Source organism: Oncorhynchus mykiss, chromosome 6, assembly GCF_013265735.2.
Source record: "Oncorhynchus mykiss isolate Arlee chromosome 6, USDA_OmykA_1.1, whole genome shotgun sequence".
Taxonomy (NCBI): domain Eukaryota; kingdom Metazoa; phylum Chordata; class Actinopteri; order Salmoniformes; family Salmonidae; genus Oncorhynchus; species Oncorhynchus mykiss.
In genome coordinates, this window is record NC_048570.1 from 92,778,454 (window position 1) to 92,800,708 (window position 22,255).

Here is a 22,255-nt window from a genome sequence, read left to right on the forward strand (position 1 = left end):
TGGAACATGTTGATTTTCACAACTGTTTTTCTGAGCTGTTGTTCAATGTTGCCTGTCTGATAGAACAACACAGGTACAGCCTTAGGTTGCCCGATTAATTTATATCAACTTATATTTATATCAAACTTATATTTATATTAACTTCATATTTACATCAACTTTATATATTTAAACTTTATATTAACTTTGTATTAACTTTGTATTTTTATCAACTTTATATATTTAAACTTTAGATTAACTTTATATTAACTTTATATTTATATTAACTTTATATAAAGTGAACCATCATTCATCAATCATGAAACTGAGGTCACTAGAGGTCAAAAGAGCTTCATCCCTCTCGCCATCCTTCTCACACCCCTTAACCCTGGTCTCCCTCCCTCCCTCCTGTCTTTGTGTGCTGAGGTAATCTGGGGGTGTTATGTGGTTAGTGTGTGTGTGGAATGTATTGGGGCAAGGGTGCATTGTCAGACTCTGTTAGAATGTGTACTAAACTCCTACAGCAGGGATAACACGACTGGACACCTGACCAGAGGTCTCTCTCTCTCTGTACCTCAGACGCTGCACAACCTGAGCTCCAAGCTACCCACCAACACACAGTGGAGTAAGCTACAACTCTCAATACAATTAAAAAGTATCAATATTTATTGATCGGGAAGTGCTGCGCTGCGTTGGGACATAGCTGGAGAGACGGTTGATGATCGAAGGTTGGCTAGGTGGATTTCCTCTGGTTTTCACCCGTCAACGTGGACTATAGCAACAGAGACAAGATCAAGATGAACCAGACCAAGGTGGTAGAAGAGGACCCCTATAACTACTATGACTACTCAGACTGGTACTCCAACAATATGGAACCCACCAGACCTCCAAAAGAGTAAGTATGGGGGTCAGTAAATAGCATACTATTTAGCCAACACTTTTGTTTATCCAAAGCGACATATATTTTCGTATAGGTGGCCACAGCACAGCGGGAATCACATTTTTTTCAACCCTGATGTTGCAAGCATCATGCTCTACCAACTGAGCCACACAGGATCAGTGCAATTAATTATGGGGGGGACTGTGTCATAATGTTACGATGATTTTATTTACTTTATTTATTCACTGACCTGGCATGGGCCAAAGTATAGCTGGTTTTCAATCATTCCAGTTTTTCCATCCGTGATTAAATGATCTATTACAAATGGCATATTTTCAGTTGTTAGGTGAAACTCTTGTCAGATTTGCTACCGAGAGCACAGTCAGGCTGAACAGAATGTCTAGGGGAGTTTGTTTTTTGCTCTGTCTAAATGGTTTCTGACGGTCATTACTCAGCTTGTGTTACATGACTGTTTCAGAGTTATTCTCCCGTGTGACCCCACAGTGGATGACCAGCTTTTCCACATAGGCATCGCTTCAGTATCTGTAAGTATCGGACCTTCTGTCTATTTTCAATATTTACATCGGGTGAAAACATTTTACTTGAACCTCGAACAGGAAGTCATGTTGAGACCAAGGTCTCTTTTACTAATGAGCCATGTCATTACAGAGACACACACATCCGGTACACATTTACCAACAACAGTAGGGGTCACAGGTCAAATGAATATCAAATATGAATGTTTGGAATGAATGGAAACAGTGAATGTTTATGTTGGCCATGTCCTAAAGGGGATGTTCAGTCAGTACAGATGACTGTAGACCATGTTCTAAACGGGATGTTCAGTCAGTACAGATGACTATAGGCCATGCCCTAAATGGGATGTTCAGTCAGTACAGTTGACTATAGACCATGCCCTAAAGGGGATGTTCAGTCAGTACAGATGACTGTAGACCATGTCCTAAAGGGGATGTTCAGTCAGTACAGATGACTATAGACCATGCCCTAAAGGGGCTGTTCAGTCAGTACAGATGACTATAGACCATGCCCTAAAGGGGATGTTCAGTCAGTACAGATGACTATAGACCATGCCCTAAAGGGGATGTTCAGTCAGTACAGATGACTATAGACCATGCCCTAAAGGGGATGTTCAGTCAGTACAGATGACTATAGACCATGCCCTAAAGGGGATGTTCAGTCAGTACAGATGACTATAGACCATGCCCTAAAGGGGATGTTCAGTCAGTACAGATGACTGTAGGCCATGTTCTAAAGGGGATGTTCAATCAGTACATTGGTGCTACTCTCTATGACTTCTGAAAGCCATCTCCCTCAACATCATCAGTGATATATGTCATGGTTAGGCCTTGTCCAATTTGTTGGTAGAGGGCTCGCTCCACTTTTCTGAGGAGAACAATGGCATGAATTATAATTGTACTGACACACCGTAGGCTTTTGTGATTCTGCCAAATAGAGCACACTCAGAGCACTATGTAGGGACAACCTGGACTCAGGGGTACACGTAACATAGTAAATGTAAACCCGTGACACTCTAATGAGTGTGATATGTTAAGTTTGGTATGGTATGTATTCATGTGTGGCTGTCCATCATCCATTTTGTATGATATGTTCCTGAATTACAATTCATATGATATGTTACAAATTCCAATTAGTTTTGGCTAACGCTAGCTAGGTGGATAATTGGTGGAAGGGAAGGGTTAGCTAACATGCTATATAGTCGCAAAGTAGCTAAAAAGGAGTTAGTAGTTCCAATGTTGTTAATTAGATAAAAATGCTAAAGTTGTCTGTGAGGAAATTCAAACATGCAATATTTTGGTTGCTAGATATTCGTGTTCAAATCAAATCAAAATCAAATCAAATCAAATGTATTTATATAGCCCTTCGTACATCAGCTGATCTCTCAAAGTGCTGTACAGAAACCCAGCCTAAAACCCACAAACAGCAAGCAATGCAGGTGTAGAAGCACCATGTTAATCAAGTGTTATTGGTCACATACACATGGTTAGCAGATGTTAACGTGAGTGTAGCGAAACTACCTAATACACACAAATCTAAAGGGGTGAATGAGAATGAGTACATATCAGTATATGAATGAGCGATGGCCGAATGGCATAGGCAAGGTGCAGTAGATGGTACAAAATACAGTATATACTGTACATGTGATGTGAGTAATGTAAGATATGTAAACATTATTTAAAGTGGCATTGTTTAAAGTGACTAGTGATCCATTTATTAAGGTGGCCAGTGATTGGGTCTCAGTGTAGGCAGCAGCCTCTCTGAGTTACTGATGGCTATTTCACAGTCCGATGGCCTTGAGATAGAAGCTGTTTTTCAGTCTCTCGGTCCCAGCCTTGATGCATCTGTACTGACCTCGCCTTCTGGATGATAGCGGGGTAAACAGGCAGTGGCTCGGGTGGTTGATGTCCTTGATGATCTTTATGGCCTTCCTGTGACATCGGGTGGTGTAGGTGTCCTGGAGGGCAGGTAGTTTGCCCCCGGTGATGCGTTGTGCAGACCGCACCACCCTCTGGAGAGCCTTGTGGTTGAGGGCGGTGCATTCGCCGTAACAGGCTGTGATACAGCCCGACAGGATGCTCTCGATTGTGCGTCTGTAAACGTTTGTCAGGGTTTTGGGTGACAGGCCAAATTTCTTCAGCCTCCTGAGGTTGAAGAGGCGCTGTTGCGCCTTCTTCTCCACACTGTCTGTGTGGGTGGACCGATTCAGTTTGTCTGTGATGTGTATGTTATACACCCCCATGTTATACACCCCCATGTTATACACCCCCATGTTATATACCCCATGTTATACACCCCATGTTATACACCCCATGTTATACACCCCCATGTTATATACCCCATGTTATATACCCCATGTTATACACCCCATGTTATACACCCAAACACCCCAACCAACCACCCTTCTTTTCTTCTTGCTGTAAGCAACCTTCTGTCCTACGTAACCGTACCAAACGTAACGTATCATACTCATTTGAGTGTCCCAGGTTATTTAAGGTTTCCTATGTTACGTCTAGTCTATGAGACCAGGCTGGAAGGGTGGGTCAGCGTCTCCACTTACCAGGGGCTCATCAAAAATAATGAGACAATGGGGAGGGAGCATTCAGAAGGTCCTTTCCTAGGAGTACCCCCCCCCCCCCCCCATATTCCTTCAGGCCCTCTGGCTTGACAACAAGGTACATTAGCTGATTGTTTTAGTTGTACTGTAGTTTAGGAGAGGAATTAGAGTTCCTATTGTATCACTCACTCTATGGAATATCTTGTCTCCTAGCTCGTTGTGGTGCTGATTCTAGCAGTCCTGAAGAGGAGAAAGAGTCTATGTGAGGGTTTTGCCAGTGGATCAACTGGTAACTCAAGGTAAAGTGCAGGTTCATTTACCAGACACATCAACATGAAGCAACCAGGAACTCTTGTCAATATGTGACAACCCACTGGGCAAATACTGGTTAAAAATCCAGCGTTTGTTTCCATGTAATTTCAACTCCAAAAATGAAATGTGACGTTGAATCAATGTGTAAAACTGATTGGATCTGAAAAGAGAAAGGAAACGTGATGACATTGAATCAATGTGTAAAACTGATTGGATCTGAAAAGAGAAAGGAAACGTGATGACATTGAATCAATGTGGAAAACTGATTGGATCTGAAAAGAGAAAGTAAATGTCATGTATTGTCATGTTGTGTCTTGTTTCTGTCCTTTCCCTTCACCCTGTCTCCCTCTGCTGGTCGTTATTAGGTTACCTTTTCTCCCCCTCTTTCCCCCAGCTGTTCCTTGTCTCCTCCTAACTACCTCGTCACCCCTTTTCCCACCTGTTCCCTTTTTCCCTCTGATTAGTCCTCTATATCTCTCTCTGTTTTTGTTCCTGTCTTTGTCGGATTCTTGTTTGTGTTATTCATGCCTGAACCAGACTGTCGTCATGTTTGCTGCAACCTTGTCCTGTCCTGTCGGAATCTGCCGGTCCATCTGAGCCTACCTATGTTTTGTTATTAAAGAAGCTCTGTTTACGTTAATTCGCTTTTGGGTCCTCATTCACGCACCGTAACAGTAAATGTGATGACGTTGAATCAATGTGGAAAACTAATTGGATTTGAAAAGAGAAAGGAAACCTGAGGGAATTTCCTATTTTTTTCACCCAAAATTGAACCTAAAATCCAATGACATGGTGATATTTTGTTGTTGATTTCATGTTGAATTCATGTTAGTTGACAACTCAACCAAATGTAAATCAAAACTAGACGTTGAACTGACGTCTGTGCCCAGCGGGAAACCACACTGTTACAAAAACAACTCAGGCTGCCTCATCGCCATAACACACTATGAGACCATTTATAACAATGAAATAAGTTACCATTCATTTGCGGGTGTTTGCTTGGTCTTATCTCTGGTCTTTTCCCGCTGTGTGCCCCCCACCAGTCCAGTGAACTTCCTGGACCAGACGCAGCACAAAGCCCTAGCAGTAGCTGTGTTTGGGCTGGTCTTCAGCAAGCTGTCTGTATTGGTCCTGGCTCCAGATCCCCTGCCCTTCTCCAAAGACACCCCTCAGGAAATCAAAGGTGAGCAGCTGTGTCCCTGTCCCATTAAAACCTCTTGAATTTAAAGTTCTCATATTTGGTGACCCTATTTTTAAAATTATTTTTATTAAATTCAGTCTGGTATGAAAACGGTGGCCCCTATCTGCAAAGTCTGCCGTCAGCTGAGTATCTTGGCTATTGATCGGTGCCTTCAAATCTTCGGTGTGACTTACTACCATATATGGGCATACGAATTTAAAAGCGCCGGCAGAGCCGATGACCTCATTTTCAAGATGGCTGCCACCTACATTTCGGTTAGCGTTGTGAAGCATAAACTAAATAAACAGGGAATACGTCGATAGACACTGAAAGCCGGGACTCCACAGATCATGAGGAGGTCTTCTTTGTCTGCCCGTGACCTACCGTTATCGATCACCAGCCTACTGTCATGTTATCTTATGATGTAGGACTTAATGGCAACATCCAATGTCCACCGAGGGACTATATCTTTGCACATCAAAAATATGTTGCCTGGTTACGCGCTGTAGGCATCCGTTACACAGGGGATTGGCTACTATGGCACCTTGACAGTATCGTAGCCAATGAGATAAGCTTTCCAGAGATATGCAGTTTACCTGAGTGGGACAAAGCATTGCCTAGAACCTTTTAAGATCCAATGTGCAAAAACTGTTTAGTTAAAACATTGACACTTTGGAGAGGTTGAAAGGACACTTAAGTGTACCCTGGATACCCCATAACTGTCACGGTTTTCTGTCTGAGAAGGAGAGTCGGACCAAAATGCAGCGTGTAGATTGCGATCCATGTTTAATAAACAAACGTAAAACACGAATCGATACAAACACTACAAAACCAAGAACGTAACGAAAACCGAAACAGCCCTATCTGGTGAAAACACAGCGACAGGAACAATCACCCACCAACACACAGTGAAACCCAGGCTACCTAAATATGGTTCCCAATCAGAGACAATGACTAACACCTGCCTCTGATTGAGAACCATATCAGGCCAGACATAGAAATAGACAAACTAGACAATGAAACATAGAATGCCCACTCAGCTCACACCCTGACCAACCAAAACATAGAAATATACAAAGTAAACTATGGTCAGTGTGTGACAATAACACCACCACAATGTTGGAGTGAGGTTGAAAGGACACTTAAGTGTACCCTGGATACCCCATAACACCACCACAATGCTGGAGTGAGGTTGATATGGAAGAAACTGTGTTTTTATACTAAACAAATATCATTTAAGGATTGCAAATATGTAATAGCACCGGAATGATCTAATTTACAGACATATGTCACTTTGGAGAGGTTTAGGGACACTTGGAAACGTCCCGTGACCACACCCGACACCACTTACTAAAAACATCTACCCATTTCTAGTTGTTAGATCTATCAATTCCATTCCCCCCCCCCCCCCCCCCCTGATGTTGTTCACATGTTGTGGAAGCCGTCTGATGTGTTTCCAGCTCTGGTCATCAATAATTCACTTCTAGCTTGTCAATGAACGATGACTTTCAAAAACCACACAAAAAACGTTTTTTTGTGTGTTCTTGATCATGTGTATTCTGAACTATGTAACTCTTATATATCTTCTGATATTTTCCTCATAATCACCCAGATGTCTTCTTTCCAAAGATACCATGTTCTAGCATGTCAGAATCATGTAATTACAGATGAATAGCAGTTACTTTTGGGTCTATTTTGGAGGAAATCTACGGGTTTTAAACAGACTCTCTTTATAGGCCATTCATTTCTCTATGCACACTGTTGCCCTACACACACACACACACACACACACACACACACACACACACACTGTTGCCCTACACACACACACACACACACACACACACACACACACACACACACACACACACACACACACACACACACACACACACACATACACACACACACACACACACACACACTGTCACTCCAACACACTCACAAACACTCACTCCATCATCTACTCACTCACACATAACATGCACATACATTGATACTGACTCTACACACGTACACACCCACTCACATACAAGCTGCTGATACTTAAAAAATAATAATCTTATCCTGTTGCCTAGTTAGCTTACTCCTGTACCAGTCATAAGTTTGGACACACCTTCTCATTCAAGGTTTTTCTTTATGTTTACTATTTTCTACATTGTAGAATAATAGTGAAGACATGACAACTATGAAATAACACATATGGAATCATGTAGTAACCAACAAAAAGTGTTGAATCAAAATATATTTTATGTTGATTCTTCAAAGTAGCCACCCTCTACCTTGATGACAGCTTTGCACACTCTTGTCATTCTCTCAACCAGCTTGATGAAGAATACTTTTCCCAACAGTCTTGAAGGAGTTCCCACATATGCTGAGCACTTGTTGGCTGCTTTTCCTTCACTCTGCGATCCAACTGTGGAACAGTGTAAACACATTGAAGGATGAACTGGTGTGATACTAAACACATACTGTGTGTGTTCCTACTCCTTCCAGAGTACATGAAGATCATCGCCATCTTCTACTGGCCTGCCCTGTACTACCCACTCCTGGCCTGTGGTACGCTCCACAGTAAACTGGGCTATGTGCTGGGCAGTCTATTCTCCTGGACCCACTTTGCTGTCCTCGTCTGGCAGAAGATTGACTGTCCCAAAACACCGGAGGTAAAATCATCTGATATAAAAAGTGGGAGAAAAAAAAGGGAGGGCACATCTTTTTTGTTGTTGTTGTTGTTGTTGTTGCTGTTGTTGTTGTTGTTGTTGTTGTTGTTGTTGTTGCTGTTGCTGTTGTTGTTGTTGTTGTTGTTGTTGTTGTTGTGTCATATTTAACAGAGTTCATATCTCCAGCTGAAACTTATTCTATAATAACAGTATCTTAAAACCATAACAAACTGGTAAAAAATAAATCAGTATGTTTTGTATCAATATGTTTATCTTGGTCTCCACAGCTGTATAAGTACTATTCCCTGCTGGCCAGTCTCCCACAGATCGGCTGTCTGGGATTCCTCTGTATCAAGTACCCACTGCTGTTTCTCAAAGGTGCTAAGGCTAATGGTTCTGAGGTGAGGGAAGCCTGCTCTTTGACCAAGGAGTGTATTAGTCATGACCCTGCCAGCCGCTGTAGTCTCTCTTTAAGGTTTTGATGAGAACGATGTCAACGTGTCATGATCCTTTAGGTTGTCAAAACGCTGGGGTTATTGAACTTGTCTGTGTTTAGGTTGTCAAAACGCTGGGGTTATTGTCCTGTCTGTGTTTAGGTTGTCGAAACGCTGGGGTTATTGAACTTGTCTGTGTTTAGGTTGTCAAAACGCTGGGGTTAGTGAACTGCCTGTATTTAGGTTGTCAAAACGCTGGGGTTATTGAACTGCCTGCATTTAGGTTGTCAAAACACTGGGGTTATTGTCCTGTCTGTGTTTAGGTTGTCAAAACACTGGGGTTAGTGAACTGCCTGTATTTAGGTTGTCAAAACGCTGGGGTTATTGAACTGCCTGCATTTAGGTTGTCAAAACACTGGGGTTATTGTCCTGTCTGTGTTTAGGTTGTCAAAACACTGGGGTTATTGAACTGCCTGTATTTAGCTTGTCAAAACGCTGGGGTTATTGTCCTGCTCGTGATGCTTCTGGAATATCTACAGTATGTAAAAACTAAACATAGCTCCTCAAGAGACTTTTAAAGTTATGAAACTACATTAACCACGTAACTTGTAACCAAAAGGTCTGATTACGTAAACAGCTTGGATGGAATTGATTTAGTGTAAAATATCCCCTGTACAGATTATCACCCAGGAATGTTATTTCTCTGAAGGTTTACACAATGCAGTGTTTATTTCACTGTAATCCGTGGATTGTCTCGCTGTAAACTGTCGGTGACAGTGAGATCACGTGAGGTCGTTAATCCGTCTGTGTTGTGATCACAGCTACAGTTCTAGCGACCTCACACATTATTTTAATGTGAATTTTCTGCATCCACATGATTGATTCTATACAGTGTTGCAGGTGGTCAGTGTTGTCAGATCATACATCCCATAATGTTTATGTGTTAATTTAAACAGTTTGATTCTGATCCTCTTTGGCTTCAGGACCTGGAGAGCAGCTACTACACAGACTACGTGCAATTAATTCTAAAGAAGAAAAAGTCAAACATCAGGTGGAGTTTATGAGAAAAACAGGATACTAAAACTGAATGACCAGACTGTGTTTTATTATGAGAGAAACAGGATACTAAACTGAATGACCAGACTGTGTTTTATTATGAGAAAACAAGATACTAAACTGAATGACCAGACTGTGTTTTATTATGAGAGAAACAAGATACTAAACTGAATGACCAGACTGTGTTTTATTATGAGAGAAACAAGATACTAAACTGACTTACCAGACTGTGTTTTATTATAAGAAAACAAGATACTAAACTGAATGACCAGACTGTGTTTTATGATGAGAGAAACAAGATACTAAACTGAATGACCAGACTGTGTTTTATGATGAGAGAAACAAGATACTAAACTGAATGACCAGACTGTGTTTTATTCTGATAGAATCAAGATACTAAACTGAATGACCAGACTGTGTTTTATTCTGAGAGAATCAAGATACTAAACTGAATGACCAGACTGTGTTTTATGACGAGAGAAACAAGATACTAAACTGAATGACCAGACTGTGTTTTATTCTGAGAGAAACAAGATACTAAACTGAATGACCAGACTGTGTGTTATTCTATGACATAAACTAAGTAAAGTAACTAAGTAAACTAAGTAGTGATGACTGCAGCATGCCGTTATTGACATCATTGTGTTTTTGTTCAGTACCTCTATCAGATCAGATAAACCCAAACTGTTGGAGACAATAAAAGACACAGTCAAGTCCTACATCTACACACCAGAGAAAGGTAAGTCTGGAGGCTTTTGACAATTTGTCCGCTAATCTTTTTCTTTTAAAACAAAATATTCTAACGACACCATTGTTTCACCATTATTTCTTTGTTGTAGTATTCCGGTTTCCACTAAAGCTGGCGATCTCAGCATTTGTGTCGTCCATAGCAGTTTATCAGGTAAATAAATACTGCAGTTAATTAGGAATCCGTCACATTTCAGCAAAACGTAACAATAAACAAAGGAACAAAGCAACAATCCACATCGAAGGTTGGTTGTGAACATGGCTGCTTTCAGATAACCTGACAAGATGCCAGTTGTTTTAATAGAAATAACTCTAAACAGTCACGTGGTCATCCATCCCCTAGGTGGCGCTGTTGCTGGTAATACTGGTGATCCCCACCCTCCATATAGTCCGTGCTGGTATAGATGACAAGTTCCCCTTCCTTCTGGAGGGCGTTGGTATCGTCCTATCAGAGGACAGGATGGAGGTGGTCCAGATTGTTATTCACTATACCTGGTGTCTGGAAGGTGGGTGTCTGTCCTGCATTTACTGACATGAGCTGCAGCACAAGGGTGGGTTGATCCTGGCCTGTTCGTTATGTTGTGTAGTGTGTTACCTGTGTGTGTTGACGTTATGTTGTGTAGTGTGTTACCTGTGTGGGTTGAACCTGTTCTGTTCGTTATGTTGTGTAGTGTGTTACCTGTGTGGGTTGAACCTGGCCTGTCCGTTATGTTGTGTAGTGTGTTACCTGTGTGTGTTGACGTTATGTTGTGTAGTGTGTTACCTGTGTGGGTTGATCCTGGCCTGTTCGTTATGTTGTGTAGTGTGTTACCTGTGTGGGTTGAACCTGGCCTGTCCGTTATGTTGTGTAGTGTGTTACCTGTGTGTGTTGACGTTATGTTGTGTAGTGTGTTACCTGTGTGGGTTGATCCTGGCCTGTTCGTTATGTTGTGTAGTGTGTTACCTGTGTGGGTTGATCCTGGCCTGTTTGTTATGTTGTGTAGTGTGTTACCTGTGTGGGTTGAACCTGGCCTGTTCGTTATGTTGTGTAGTGTGTTACCTGTGTGGGTTGAACCTGGCCTGTCCGTTATGTTGTGTAGTGTGTTACCTGTGTGTGTTGACGTTATGTTGTGTAGTGTGTTACCTGTGTGGGTTGATCCTGGCCTGTTTGTTATGTTGTGTAGTGTGTTACCTGTGTGGGTTGATCCTGGCCTGTTCGTTATGTTGTGTAGTGTGTTACCTGTGTGGGTTGATCCTGGCCTGTTCGTTATGTTGTGTAGTGTGTTACCTGTGTGTGTTGACGTTATGTTGTGTAGTGTGTTACCTGTGTGGGTTGATCCTGGCCTGTTCGTTATGTTGTGTAGTGTGTTACCTGTGTGGGTTGATCCTGGCCTGTTTGTTATGTTGTGTAGTGTGTTACCTGTGTGGGTTGAACCTGGCCTGTTCGTTATGTTGTGTAGTGTGTTACCTGTGTGGGTTGAACCTGGCCTGTCCGTTATGTTGTGTAGTGTGTTACCTGTGTGTGTTGACGTTATGTTGTGTAGTGTGTTACCTGTGTGGGTTGATCCTGGCCTGTTTGTTATGTTGTGTAGTGTGTTACCTGTGTGGGTTGATCCTGGCCTGTTCGTTATGTTGTGTAGTGTGTTACCTGTGTGGGTTGATCCTGGCCTGTTCGTTATGTTGTGTAGTGTGTTACCTGTGTGTGTTGACGATGGCCTGTTCGTTATGTTGTGTAGTGTGTTACCTGTGTGGGTTGATCCTGGCCTGTTCGTTATGTTGTGTAGTGTGTTACCTGTGTGGGTTGATCCTGGCCTGTTTGTTATGTTGTGTAGTGTGTTACCTGTGTGGGTTGATCCTGGCCTGTTTGTTATGTTGTGTAGTGTGTTACCTGTGTGGGTTGAACCTGGCCTGTTCGTTATGTTGTGTAGTGTGTTACCTGTGTGGGTTGAACCTGGCCTGTTCGTTATGTTGTGTAGTGTGTTACCTGTGTGGGTTGACTTTATGTTGTGTAGTGTGTTACCTGTGTGGGTTGATCCTGTTCTGTTCGTTATGTTGTGTAGTGTGTTACCTGTGTGGGTTGATCCTGTTCTGTTCGTTATGTTGTGTAGTGTGTTACCTGTGTGTGTTGACGTTATGTTGTGTAGTGTGTTACCTTTGTGGGTTGACTTTATGTTGTGTAGTGTGTTACCTGTGTGGGTTGAACCTGGCCTGTTCGTTATGTTGTGTAGTGTGTTACCTGTGTGGGTTGATCCTGTTCTGTTCGTTATGTTGTGTAGTGTGTTACCTGTGTGGGTTGACCATGGCCTGTTCGTTATGTTTTGTAGTGTGTTACCTGTGTGGGTTGACCCTGGCCTGTATGCTCACCCTGATCATGCTCATGAGGTCCATGATCCTTCACAGGTAAATACCTTTGATCAGCCAACACAGTAACACAGTAACACACTAACACACTAACACAGTAACACACTAACACAGTAACACACTAACACAGTAACACACTAACACAGTAACACACTAACACAGTAACACACTAACACACTAACACACTAACATAGTAACACAGTAACACACTAACACAGTAACACACTAACACAGTATCACACTAACACACTAACACACTAACACACTAACACAGTAACTATATCAGTGCAGCAAACATTGTGTTCTTTTGTACGTTCAAGAAACATTTGGAAAATACCAAATAACTGATATTTTCAAGTGTGTTCCTTTCATAATCCTTTCAGTAATTCTACGTCTTCATGTTTCTACCATCAGATGGAACCTCCAGGGCTTGTACAGAGGAGATATTTACAACGTGTATAATTGCCAGAAGAGCATCCGTCCGTCTCAGACAGGCCTAGTGTGTTGGATGGGTTTCATTGGATATCAGGCTGCTGTCATCTCTTTAGGTAGGCTGACCTGACGCTGTGGTTTTTATTCCTAATTAAAGGATTATCCAATTCCCATTTTATCATATAGTTCTTCAGTGAATACTTGGTCATTTCTGTGTGCTACCAACCTCAATTCCTTTTAAAACTTACTTTTAAAAATGAATTTTATGAATTTTATATTCTTATTCTAGATTCCTCTCTTACTATTTAATATTATTTTGTCAGGAATGGTCTTCCAGACTTTGGTCTTCTTCATCTGTTTTGTGTGGTTGGTGTTCCTCATCATCATCCCCATCTTGTATGGCCAGAACCTTATACTCTTCCAGGTCGCTGCCAAGGCCTGGTGAGTGCATCTTTAAATTGGAACTAAATTTGTTCCTGTGTGCTTATATGGAATCATACTCTTATATGGAATCATACTCTTGCCACGAAGCCTTTATCTGATTTTCAAGCACCATTTTACAGAATTGTTTTTGACCAGCTAGCTCATCACCACAATACACTTTGAACTTATTTGAGATACTCATCAGTTGATAAAAGCCTATTATTTTCATATTGTGTGGATTATTTTCATATTGTGTGGATTATTTTCATATTGTGTGGATTATTTTCCCGTTGTGGTATCTGATCTTACCAGGCCTGTGTGGGTGACGTTGATACTGACTATTACTCTACAACACGTCACAGCCAGGTTTGCTTTTATCAAAAAGGATGCTGGGACAAGAGACTTGAACAACAGGTACTAAGATTCTAGAACTCTATAAATCTGTTCACACTGCTATGCTTTATCTTGGCCAGGTCGCAGTTGGTACTAAGATTCTAGAACTCTATAAATCTGTTCACACTGCTATGCTTTATCTTGGCCAGGTCGCAGTTGGTACTAAGATTCTAGAACTCTATAAATGATTTACTTTATTTATTTGTTTATTTCTAACTTTTTTTTCTCAGAACTAGTGACATCATAGATTTCACCACGGTTTCCCGTTTTTTTTTTTTGCCCCAGCACAACACACAGCTGATTCAAATAATCAAGCGTTGATCATTTGAATCAGCTGTGTAGTGTTAGGGCAAAAACCAAAAGGTGCACCCCTTGGGGTCCCGAGGACCGATTTTGTGGAAATGCTGGAACACACACTTCTTGAGTTGAAAGAGGGGTTTCTTTTCTTTTTGGTAAATTTCATGTTAACACAAAAAATGACACATTTAAATTATTATTTTTTTTCAAGGGGGACATGCCCCCGGACCCCCTGTACTTTCTTAGCACCATTGATCCATTCAAAGTAGAACTAACTAGATGTTTTACTGGCTGTGTTGTTCCAGAGGCAGTCTGTTCCTGCTTACCTACCTGCTCTTCCTGATCAACATCGTGGTGGGGTTGATAGCAGCCATCTGGAGGATGGTCATCACTGCCCTCTATAACATCATCCACCTGGGGCGCATGGACATCAGCCTCCTCAACCGCGCGGCTGAATCCTACGACCCGGGTACGTCAACATACAGTTCAGGGAATTCTATAGGAACTTTTTGTTGTTGTTGAAAGGCCTGCCACTGGTACATTTGTTACAGAACGGATATTGTCGAGGGGTCCTAGTTACATCGTCTGTAACCTGAATGAATGTGTGTGCGTTTCTGTGAGAAATAAAGGGTTTGAGGAACCGTGTTGGCTGGACATGTGCCTAAGGGAGACAGCAACCTTACTTTGGTCCAGTGCCAGCCAGCTCTGTCTCTCTTGACCTCTTGGTTGGCCAGTCCAAGCAGATTATTTTGTTCAGATGGTGGCGATACATAAATATGTAAAAAAAAATGTAAAAATACCAAAGGCATGCCCAAACTAAAGACTTCAAAAAACAAACGAAAGGTGTCATGGCCACCAAAACAAAACCAGCAGCCTCACGGTTTGCCATCACCCTAATTAAAGTATTCTCATGTATTGGTTACCACGTTCATTAGCAATCATCTAACAATAACCCACGTAATTGAAAAACGTTTCTGAAATATGTTCCTGATGCTATGAAATACACAGGTGAACAGGTTAAACCTAACACATTGGTTCATGAATATGTGCCCTCGATATGTCTGAATCCCTGACCTCTGACCTTCATACAGCTTATTGTTACTACACCCACTACCTGAAGGTAGAGGTCAGCCAATCCCACCCTGTGATGAAGGCCTTCTGTGGGCTGGCGCTGCAGGCTGCCTCGGCTGGAGGTGCTGGGCAGAAGATGCGAGATGCTGAGGAAGGTTGTTATAGACATACACACTCATACACGGATTTGCACAAAAGGGGTGTGGCCTTTTCGGTCCCTCGCAGACACTTCCCAGACATGACATTGACTGAACCTACTACTACTACTACACAATGTGGAATTTATATCACCAAATAATTCCATCCATCCAGTGTCAGTCTCTTGCTCTGCCCTGACAGCCTGCTCCTCCTCTTCATTCTCCTTTCAGGGATCCAGCTGGTGAATCAGGAGAAGAGACCGGACAAGGTGGTTAACAGCAGGAGGGTGCGGGCACGCTGGCAGTTACTCTACACGCTGGTCAACAACCCGTCTCTACTGGGGTCCAGAAAACACTACCAGCTGCAGGTCGGTCGCCCAAAATAGAGAGTAGAAAAGCAGGCCAGCAACCTGTGTTGTGTGTGTGTGTGTGTGTGTCTCTGTGTGTGTGTGTGTGTGTGTGTGTCTGTGTGTATGTCTGTGTGTGCGTGTGTGTGTGTATGTCTGTGTCTCTGTGTGTGTGTGTGTGTGTGTGTGTATGTCTGTGTGTGTGTGTGTGTGTGTGTGTATGTCTGTGTCTCTGTGTGTGTGTGTGTGTGTGTGTGTGTCTGTGTGTGTGTGTGTGTGTGTGTGTGTCTGTGTGTGTGTCTGTGTGTGTGTGTGTGTGTGTGTGTGTGTGTGTGTGTATGTCTGTGTGTGTGTGTGTGTGTGTGTGTCTGTGTCTGTGTCTGTGTCTCTGTGTGTGTGTGTGTGTGTGTCTGTGTGTGTGTGTGTGTGTGTGTGTGTGTGTGTGACAACTTCCTGTACTCTACAAGACAAACATATTTTTTCTTCTCCAGCCCTCTGACAGCTTCGTGAACGGAACGAACCGTAGCGCCGCGGCAGGAAGCAAGAAAGACGCCAGCAGCAAACCCACCGCTGCCGAGGCAGGCTCTGCCACACCCTCAGGCGCTGCCACACCCTCAGGCGCTGCCACACCCTCAGGCGCTGCCACACCCTCAGGCGCTGCCAAACCCTCAGGCGCTGCCACACCCTCAGGCGCTGCCAAACCCTCAGGCGCTGCCACACCCTCAGGCGCTGCCAAACCCTCAGGCGCTGCCACACCCTCAGGCGCTGCCACACCCTCAGGCGCTGCCAAACCCTCAGGCGCTGCCAAACCCTCAGGCGCTGCCACACCCTCAGGCGCTGCCACCGACGCCGCTGCTAACTGAGACCATGACACACGGTCATGACTGATGTCATGTGGTTTATGGGGTCCTGACATCCTGCTGCTCTCTATAGAACCCAATGTTCCAACTGCTTGGTCTTCAGGGTAGCAGTTGACTGTAAGAGGCCTGTAATTTCTGTGGGTTGCAGTCAAGTGCCTTGGCTTGTTCAGCTGCACATGAAGTGAATCTCTATGTATGTTGCTTTCTGTGTCATATTGTTGTCTGCAATGTCGATTTTAAAATTTGCTGGTCTATTATTTAGTTTTGGCAAAGGTCGTTATGGTGAAATAGTACAACATCTTAACGGTTGTATGTGTTTGGTTATGATGCACAGAACACATCCTGTTTTAGCATCCAATATCCACCCCTTCCTTTAATGTGCTGCCCTTCATCAGTTGTTTCGGTAAGTTTTCAGAGGTTGAGATATTTGCTTTCAAAATATATTTAAGAACAATGATACATTTATTTTTTTGTGTAAATTAATGTAACTGACATCACAATCCAGAGTGAAAAAAAATCAACTGTTTTTCTCCCAGGTGGGAGAATGTGATTAAGACTCTTATTTTGAAAGAGAGACTTCTTTTCAAACGAATAAAACAGTTTTAAAGTAAATACAGGGGAACAACAAACGTGTAAGCATGTTTTCAAGAACCACGATGACTGCGTACGGAAAACCCATTTTTACAGAAGCCAATATTCAGACAGTTCATTCGTAGTACAACAACCCCTATTTTTGGCATTTCACTATAGATCGAATAACATGCCATGTTCGGAAGCTGCAAATCAATAACGACCAAGCATTCCTTGTCAATACTTTATTACTTCAGGCACATATAGCAGAGGATGAACACTGAGGCAATGTACACATCTGAAACACTTACATTTAACCATGCGCTATCAAAATGTAACACTTATCTTACTGTCAAAATGTAAGAGTTGAGCAACAGTGAGGGTTTTAATGGATATGAGATAGAGACACGTGGATCATGTATGTTATTGACTCATTACCGGGTTAAAGGTCACTGTAAAATGACGTACAACAATAGCTTGTGACACACAGCTTAATAAGGGTTTTGTTGGCAACAGTGAAGTGGACGTTCACTCTAGATTCAAAAACAAAACATAGTGTGAAAAGCTGTCCTCAAGGCAAAGGGGGAGGGGCTACTTAGAAGAATCTAAAATCTAAAATATATTTTAATTTGTTTAACACTTTTTTTTTGGTTACTACATGATTCCATATGTGTTATTTCATAGTTTTGATGTCCTCACTATTATTCTACAATGTAGAAAATAGTAAAATAAATAAAAATAAAGACCTACTCATTCAAGGGTTTTTGTGTCCAAACTTTTGTCTGGTACTGTATATTATTGACACAATACCGGGTTAAAGGTCACTGTAAAATGACGTACAACAATAGCTTGTGACACACAGCTTAAAGGGTTTGTTGGCAACAGTGAAGCGGACATTCACTCTAGATAGAAAATAGCATTGATAGCCTACAATAGATTAACATAGACAATCATTCTAGATAGAAAATAGCATTGATAGCCTACAATAGATTAACATAGACATTCATTCTAGATAGAAAATAGCATTGATAGCCTACAATAGATTAACATAGACATTCATTCTAGATAGAAAATAGCATTGATAGCCTACAATAGATGAACATAGACATTCACTCTAGATAGAAAATAGCATTGATAGCCTACAATAGATTAACATAGACATTCATAAGTGCATCTGTTACTTTTTAAGAAGAGACATTTTAGATACAGTTACAGAGCTTTTTGCCTTCTTGCCTGTGACAGACTACACTGAATAACTGGTCACAAGTCTCAGGAAACTGTCACTGCTAAGAGCACACCGGAGGGGTCTATTTTTAGACTAGGCTTAAATATTTTACTTACAGGGACGTTTTCTTTCTTTCTTTTACATCATCTTCACAGCGTACATAAACTACCTTCTTTACTTTTCCTTTCAACAGCGGAAGCACCTATGACTTTGTCTACACTGTGTCCAGGTCATTGATACGGCAGCCATTTTGAAAAATGACAGGTCACAGGTTCTTCTCTCGTGGGATCGATAAACAGTTACTGTGAGACTTACATTACATGTGATCATGACTGAAGATGACTAGAACCTGTCTAGGTCAAGACGATCTATCAAACACTAACAACAACAACAGGATCAGTGGTGTGGCTCTTTGTACTGCCCAGAGATATTAACAGCTTCCGCCCCGAGTGGTAACCTATCGCTGAACTCTGAGCCCATCTCACACTCATCCAGATTCCCTCTGTACTGAGACAGAGTGAACGACTCGGTCACCCCACTCCCCTCCACGTCCTCCTCTCTCTCCCCCCCACTCTCCGACTCCCCGTCCTCTCCCTCCCCCGTCTCGCTGGCTGTGATCTGCGTCTGTGACTCGGCGTACGAGTTCCTCAGGTTGAAGTTGACCACAAGGTTTCTCTCCATGTGATGCTGGTGGTCTTTAGCCTTCATGATGAGCTTGTAGGTCTTGCTCCTATATTTGTAGACCAGGTGGAAGCAGGTGGCCCCCAGCAGGGGCACGGTGGAGACTGTAAGGAGACAGATACTGACGACTATAATGATCAACAGGTTAGGAACTCTCTTCCTGGTGGTGAAGAGGACCTGTACCTCACAGTCATCTCCTCTGTAGGTGAGACAGAGAGAGTAGTTGGCGCCGGGGCGCAGGTCCTGGAACAGATAGGTGTTGATGCCATCTTCCATCCTGGACCACTGGATGGCTGAGTGTCTGTGGTCTGAGGTGACACACAGATACAGCCCTGAGTCCGCCCGGGCTCTCCTGGTTACCTCTGATTGGTTGGGAGGCTCTTTGTGGATGGAATGGAACCCTTCTGAGGTGCTGAGACGGATGTCTGTGTCGTCTTTAGGAAGGAGGAGAGGATTGAGTCTAACTTTAGCCTCGGTCTCTGACACCCCTAAGGCTATGACTCCAAAGTCAAAGGTATACTGCCTGACATCTTCCAGGCTTAAATTGAAGGCCTGGTTGGAGATGTACTGTGTCTCACTGGTCAAGGTACATTTGCTAGTTGCACGGGATGGATATTTGGGCACTTGCGCCGTACGCTCAGTGTCAACTTCAATGGGAGGAAGGGTTGGGAAGATATTGTACTTTCCCTCCAAATGGGGAATATTGAATGGTTTAAAAGGGTTATTAATGGAGGTTTTGATCACAGGTTGAAGTACTGAGGGGATTTTCTCCCCATTAATAGTAACTGGTGGCCCAATCACTTTTCCAACAGGTTGCGGTGGTGGTGGTTTTGGTACTACCACTACTATTGATAGTGAATCGTCATCTTTACCAAACTCATTGGTGGCGGTACAGCTGTAGTTGCCATTGTTCTTTTTACTAAGGCGCGGTATGACTAGAGTGCCGTTACGGAACATTTCAAATGGATTGTCTGTCGTTCTAGAATCCTCGTTAGATTCATTGGATTCTGCTGATTCTTTACCTTTGGTGGACAGAGGGTACTCTACACTTTGACGGTTTGTGTGGATTTTCCAGATAACGTCTGGCTTTGGGTTCCCTTTGATTTCACAGTTCAGGATCAACACTGTGCCTTCATAGAGTGTCGTATTCTCAACGTTAGGCTCAGCCGTTATGCTGACATTAGGGGCCATGCACTTTGACTCAGACAGTTTCACGATCACCGCTCCTCTCAACTGCTCTGGAGTTTCACAGACAATCAAGTTCTGTTCCGGAACCGATATGGTGGCGTTTAGAATCCAGTCCCTCAGCCAGTCCATCCTGCAGTGGCATGTGAATGGGTTATTATAGAGCTGTAGATGAGACAGGGAGATCAGGCTGTCGAAAGTCCCCTGCGTTATAGTGGTGAACCGGTTGTTGTTGAGGCGGAGAGACCTCAGGTCCTTGAGGTTAGAGAAGGAGTCTTTAGGAAGACTGACCATCTCATTGTGGTCCATCTTCAGCAGCTGCAGGGCTGTGAGGTGACGGAGATCCTCCCAAGGGAAATCCACCATCTTGTTGTGACTGACGTCAAAGTTCCTCAGCTGGACCAGGGGAGCCAGGGTGCCCGGTTCGATGGTGACTATCTCGTTATGGGCCATCCATAAGGACGTGACTTGGGTCACATTGTCGAAGCTGCCCGACTCCACCAGAGATATTTTGTTGGCGGTGAGACTCAGAGTGGTCACGTTGGGGGGCAACCTTTCAGGGATGTCAACCAAGTCTTTGTAGGAGCATTCAGCGAAGTGGCGTCCGTATTTGTCGGAGCAGTCGCATAGTTCAGGACAACCGCGTCCGACTTCAATAACAGAGCTCCATAAGGAGAGGAAGAACACGAAGGAACGAGACATGTTCTCTTCCTGCAAAAGCAAATGTCACTGTTGTTACTAGATATCTGTTTAAGTTGTAAAAGCTGTTTACAATTCACATTGCACACTCTCAGTCACCATTCATGAACAGTCCCTGGATAAAAAGGTACCTCAACATTCTCTTGAGTGTAAATGCAGCAATGAAAATATGAATATTGATGAATATATGCTAATAAATATTGCAACTGCCAACCCCTGACTTTGAAATCCACTTACAGGATTTAAATATTAACTGTAATAGTTTATATCTGTCTGATAGCCTGCTATGCCTTAGGAATTCTGCTTAAATTAGAACAAAAATATTGATTGATACATTTTTTTTTTACCAGAATTATTAGTTTCAATATCCATTGATAATAATGTACTGTTATACAAATATAGAAAGATTGTTTTATTAAATTTGAAATTTCAACCCAGCTGATCCGTTCAACTAAACCAGAGCGGCTTGTGAAAACGGTTGCCACCTTTTTGGAGCGCATGCAGTTTGTTTTTAAACTACGCCACAGCGACTGTGCCCGAGCCCTGTCCTTGGTGCTGAGACGGACAGCACCGGCACCGGCACCGCTTATGATGTTGTTAACCGCGGAATCAGTACATGCGTGCACCTGGAGTAGAATGCTATGGTCATGCATCAAACAAGGCGACATTTCACTGCAAAAAAAACCAAACAACTAAATGTAAAACGTTTAGGAAGTAAACGTTAGTTATATTTCACGATGACTCAGGTGTCCTTAGAGGTCAAAACGCAATTAAAAGGCCAATGCTACATTCTACAAATTCCAATTTCTAAGCAAAAATAAACACATTCTTCCTCGCCATCAAAAGCAACATAACACATCTTACCAGTGTGATGTTTTCCTCAGCGCAATGGAAGCGACGGATATTATTACTATTGATAGGAGTGGTCTCTTATTTGAACCTCGTAAAGCTGGCTACATGATGAGTTGGGAGCAAGTTTTTAAAGGTGTGCACGTATGGCATTGCTCTTACATGATTGCTGAAACATATGTGGGTCCTTCCGTGGTCGGATGCTGATATGTCTGTGCGTTGCGATTGGATTTGGCAGAGAGTCACAGCACACTCCCGCCTCTGGAAAGTAGACGTTGCAAAAATTAAAGTGATGCGCCCTCCCTTTTCCATGGCTTCTGTTATCTTCCATGACAACAGTGTAGGAGACCCATCCATCCAATTATTGATGGACTGTTAATAATGGTATATAGGCCGAGATATGT

At 42.8% G+C, this 22,255-nt stretch overlaps 2 protein-coding genes across 2 annotated transcripts; one reads left to right on the forward strand and one right to left on the reverse strand.

The window, feature by feature from the left end:
- The first annotated feature begins 461 nt into the window (after positions 1-461).
- On the forward strand, positions 462-17,212 carry LOC110527021 (receptor for retinol uptake stra6-like). The gene is made up of 18 exons (XM_036981565.1): positions 462-874; positions 1,338-1,404; positions 4,167-4,252; positions 5,309-5,448; positions 7,942-8,108; positions 8,393-8,506; positions 9,523-9,590; positions 10,252-10,334; positions 10,435-10,496; positions 10,686-10,848; positions 12,646-12,721; positions 13,097-13,230; positions 13,438-13,555; positions 13,850-13,951; positions 14,533-14,696; positions 15,319-15,453; positions 15,667-15,803; positions 16,274-17,212. Exons 1-18 carry the CDS (start codon positions 777-779, stop codon positions 16,643-16,645), a joined length of 2,286 nt encoding a protein of 761 aa, XP_036837460.1. The 5' UTR covers positions 462-776; the 3' UTR covers positions 16,646-17,212.
- Positions 17,213-18,154: 942 nt separating this feature from the next.
- On the reverse strand, positions 18,155-22,228 carry LOC110527023 (immunoglobulin superfamily containing leucine-rich repeat protein 2). Its single transcript, XM_021608193.2, has 2 exons — positions 21,867-22,228; positions 18,155-21,014 (listed from the first exon to the last, which is right to left on the reverse strand). Exon 2 carries the CDS (start codon positions 21,003-21,005, stop codon positions 18,834-18,836), a length of 2,172 nt encoding a protein of 723 aa, XP_021463868.2. The 5' UTR covers positions 21,006-21,014; positions 21,867-22,228; the 3' UTR covers positions 18,155-18,833.
- Between the last annotated feature and the right edge of the window lie 27 nt (positions 22,229-22,255).

Excerpts from the sequence above, each read along its gene's own strand:
- LOC110527021 (XM_036981565.1), top strand. The coding sequence starts at position 777 with ATGAACCAGACCAAGGTGGTAGAAGAGGACCCCTATAACTACTATGAC. Across the intron at positions 13,556-13,849 it reads CAGGTCGCTGCCAAGGCCTG|GCCTGTGTGGGTGACGTTGA; the intron begins GTGAGTGCATCT and ends TGATCTTACCAG. Across the intron at positions 15,804-16,273 it reads GAAAACACTACCAGCTGCAG|CCCTCTGACAGCTTCGTGAA; the intron begins GTCGGTCGCCCA and ends TTTCTTCTCCAG.
- LOC110527023 (XM_021608193.2), bottom strand. The coding sequence starts at position 21,005 with ATGTCTCGTTCCTTCGTGTTCTTCCTCTCCTTATGGAGCTCTGTTATT.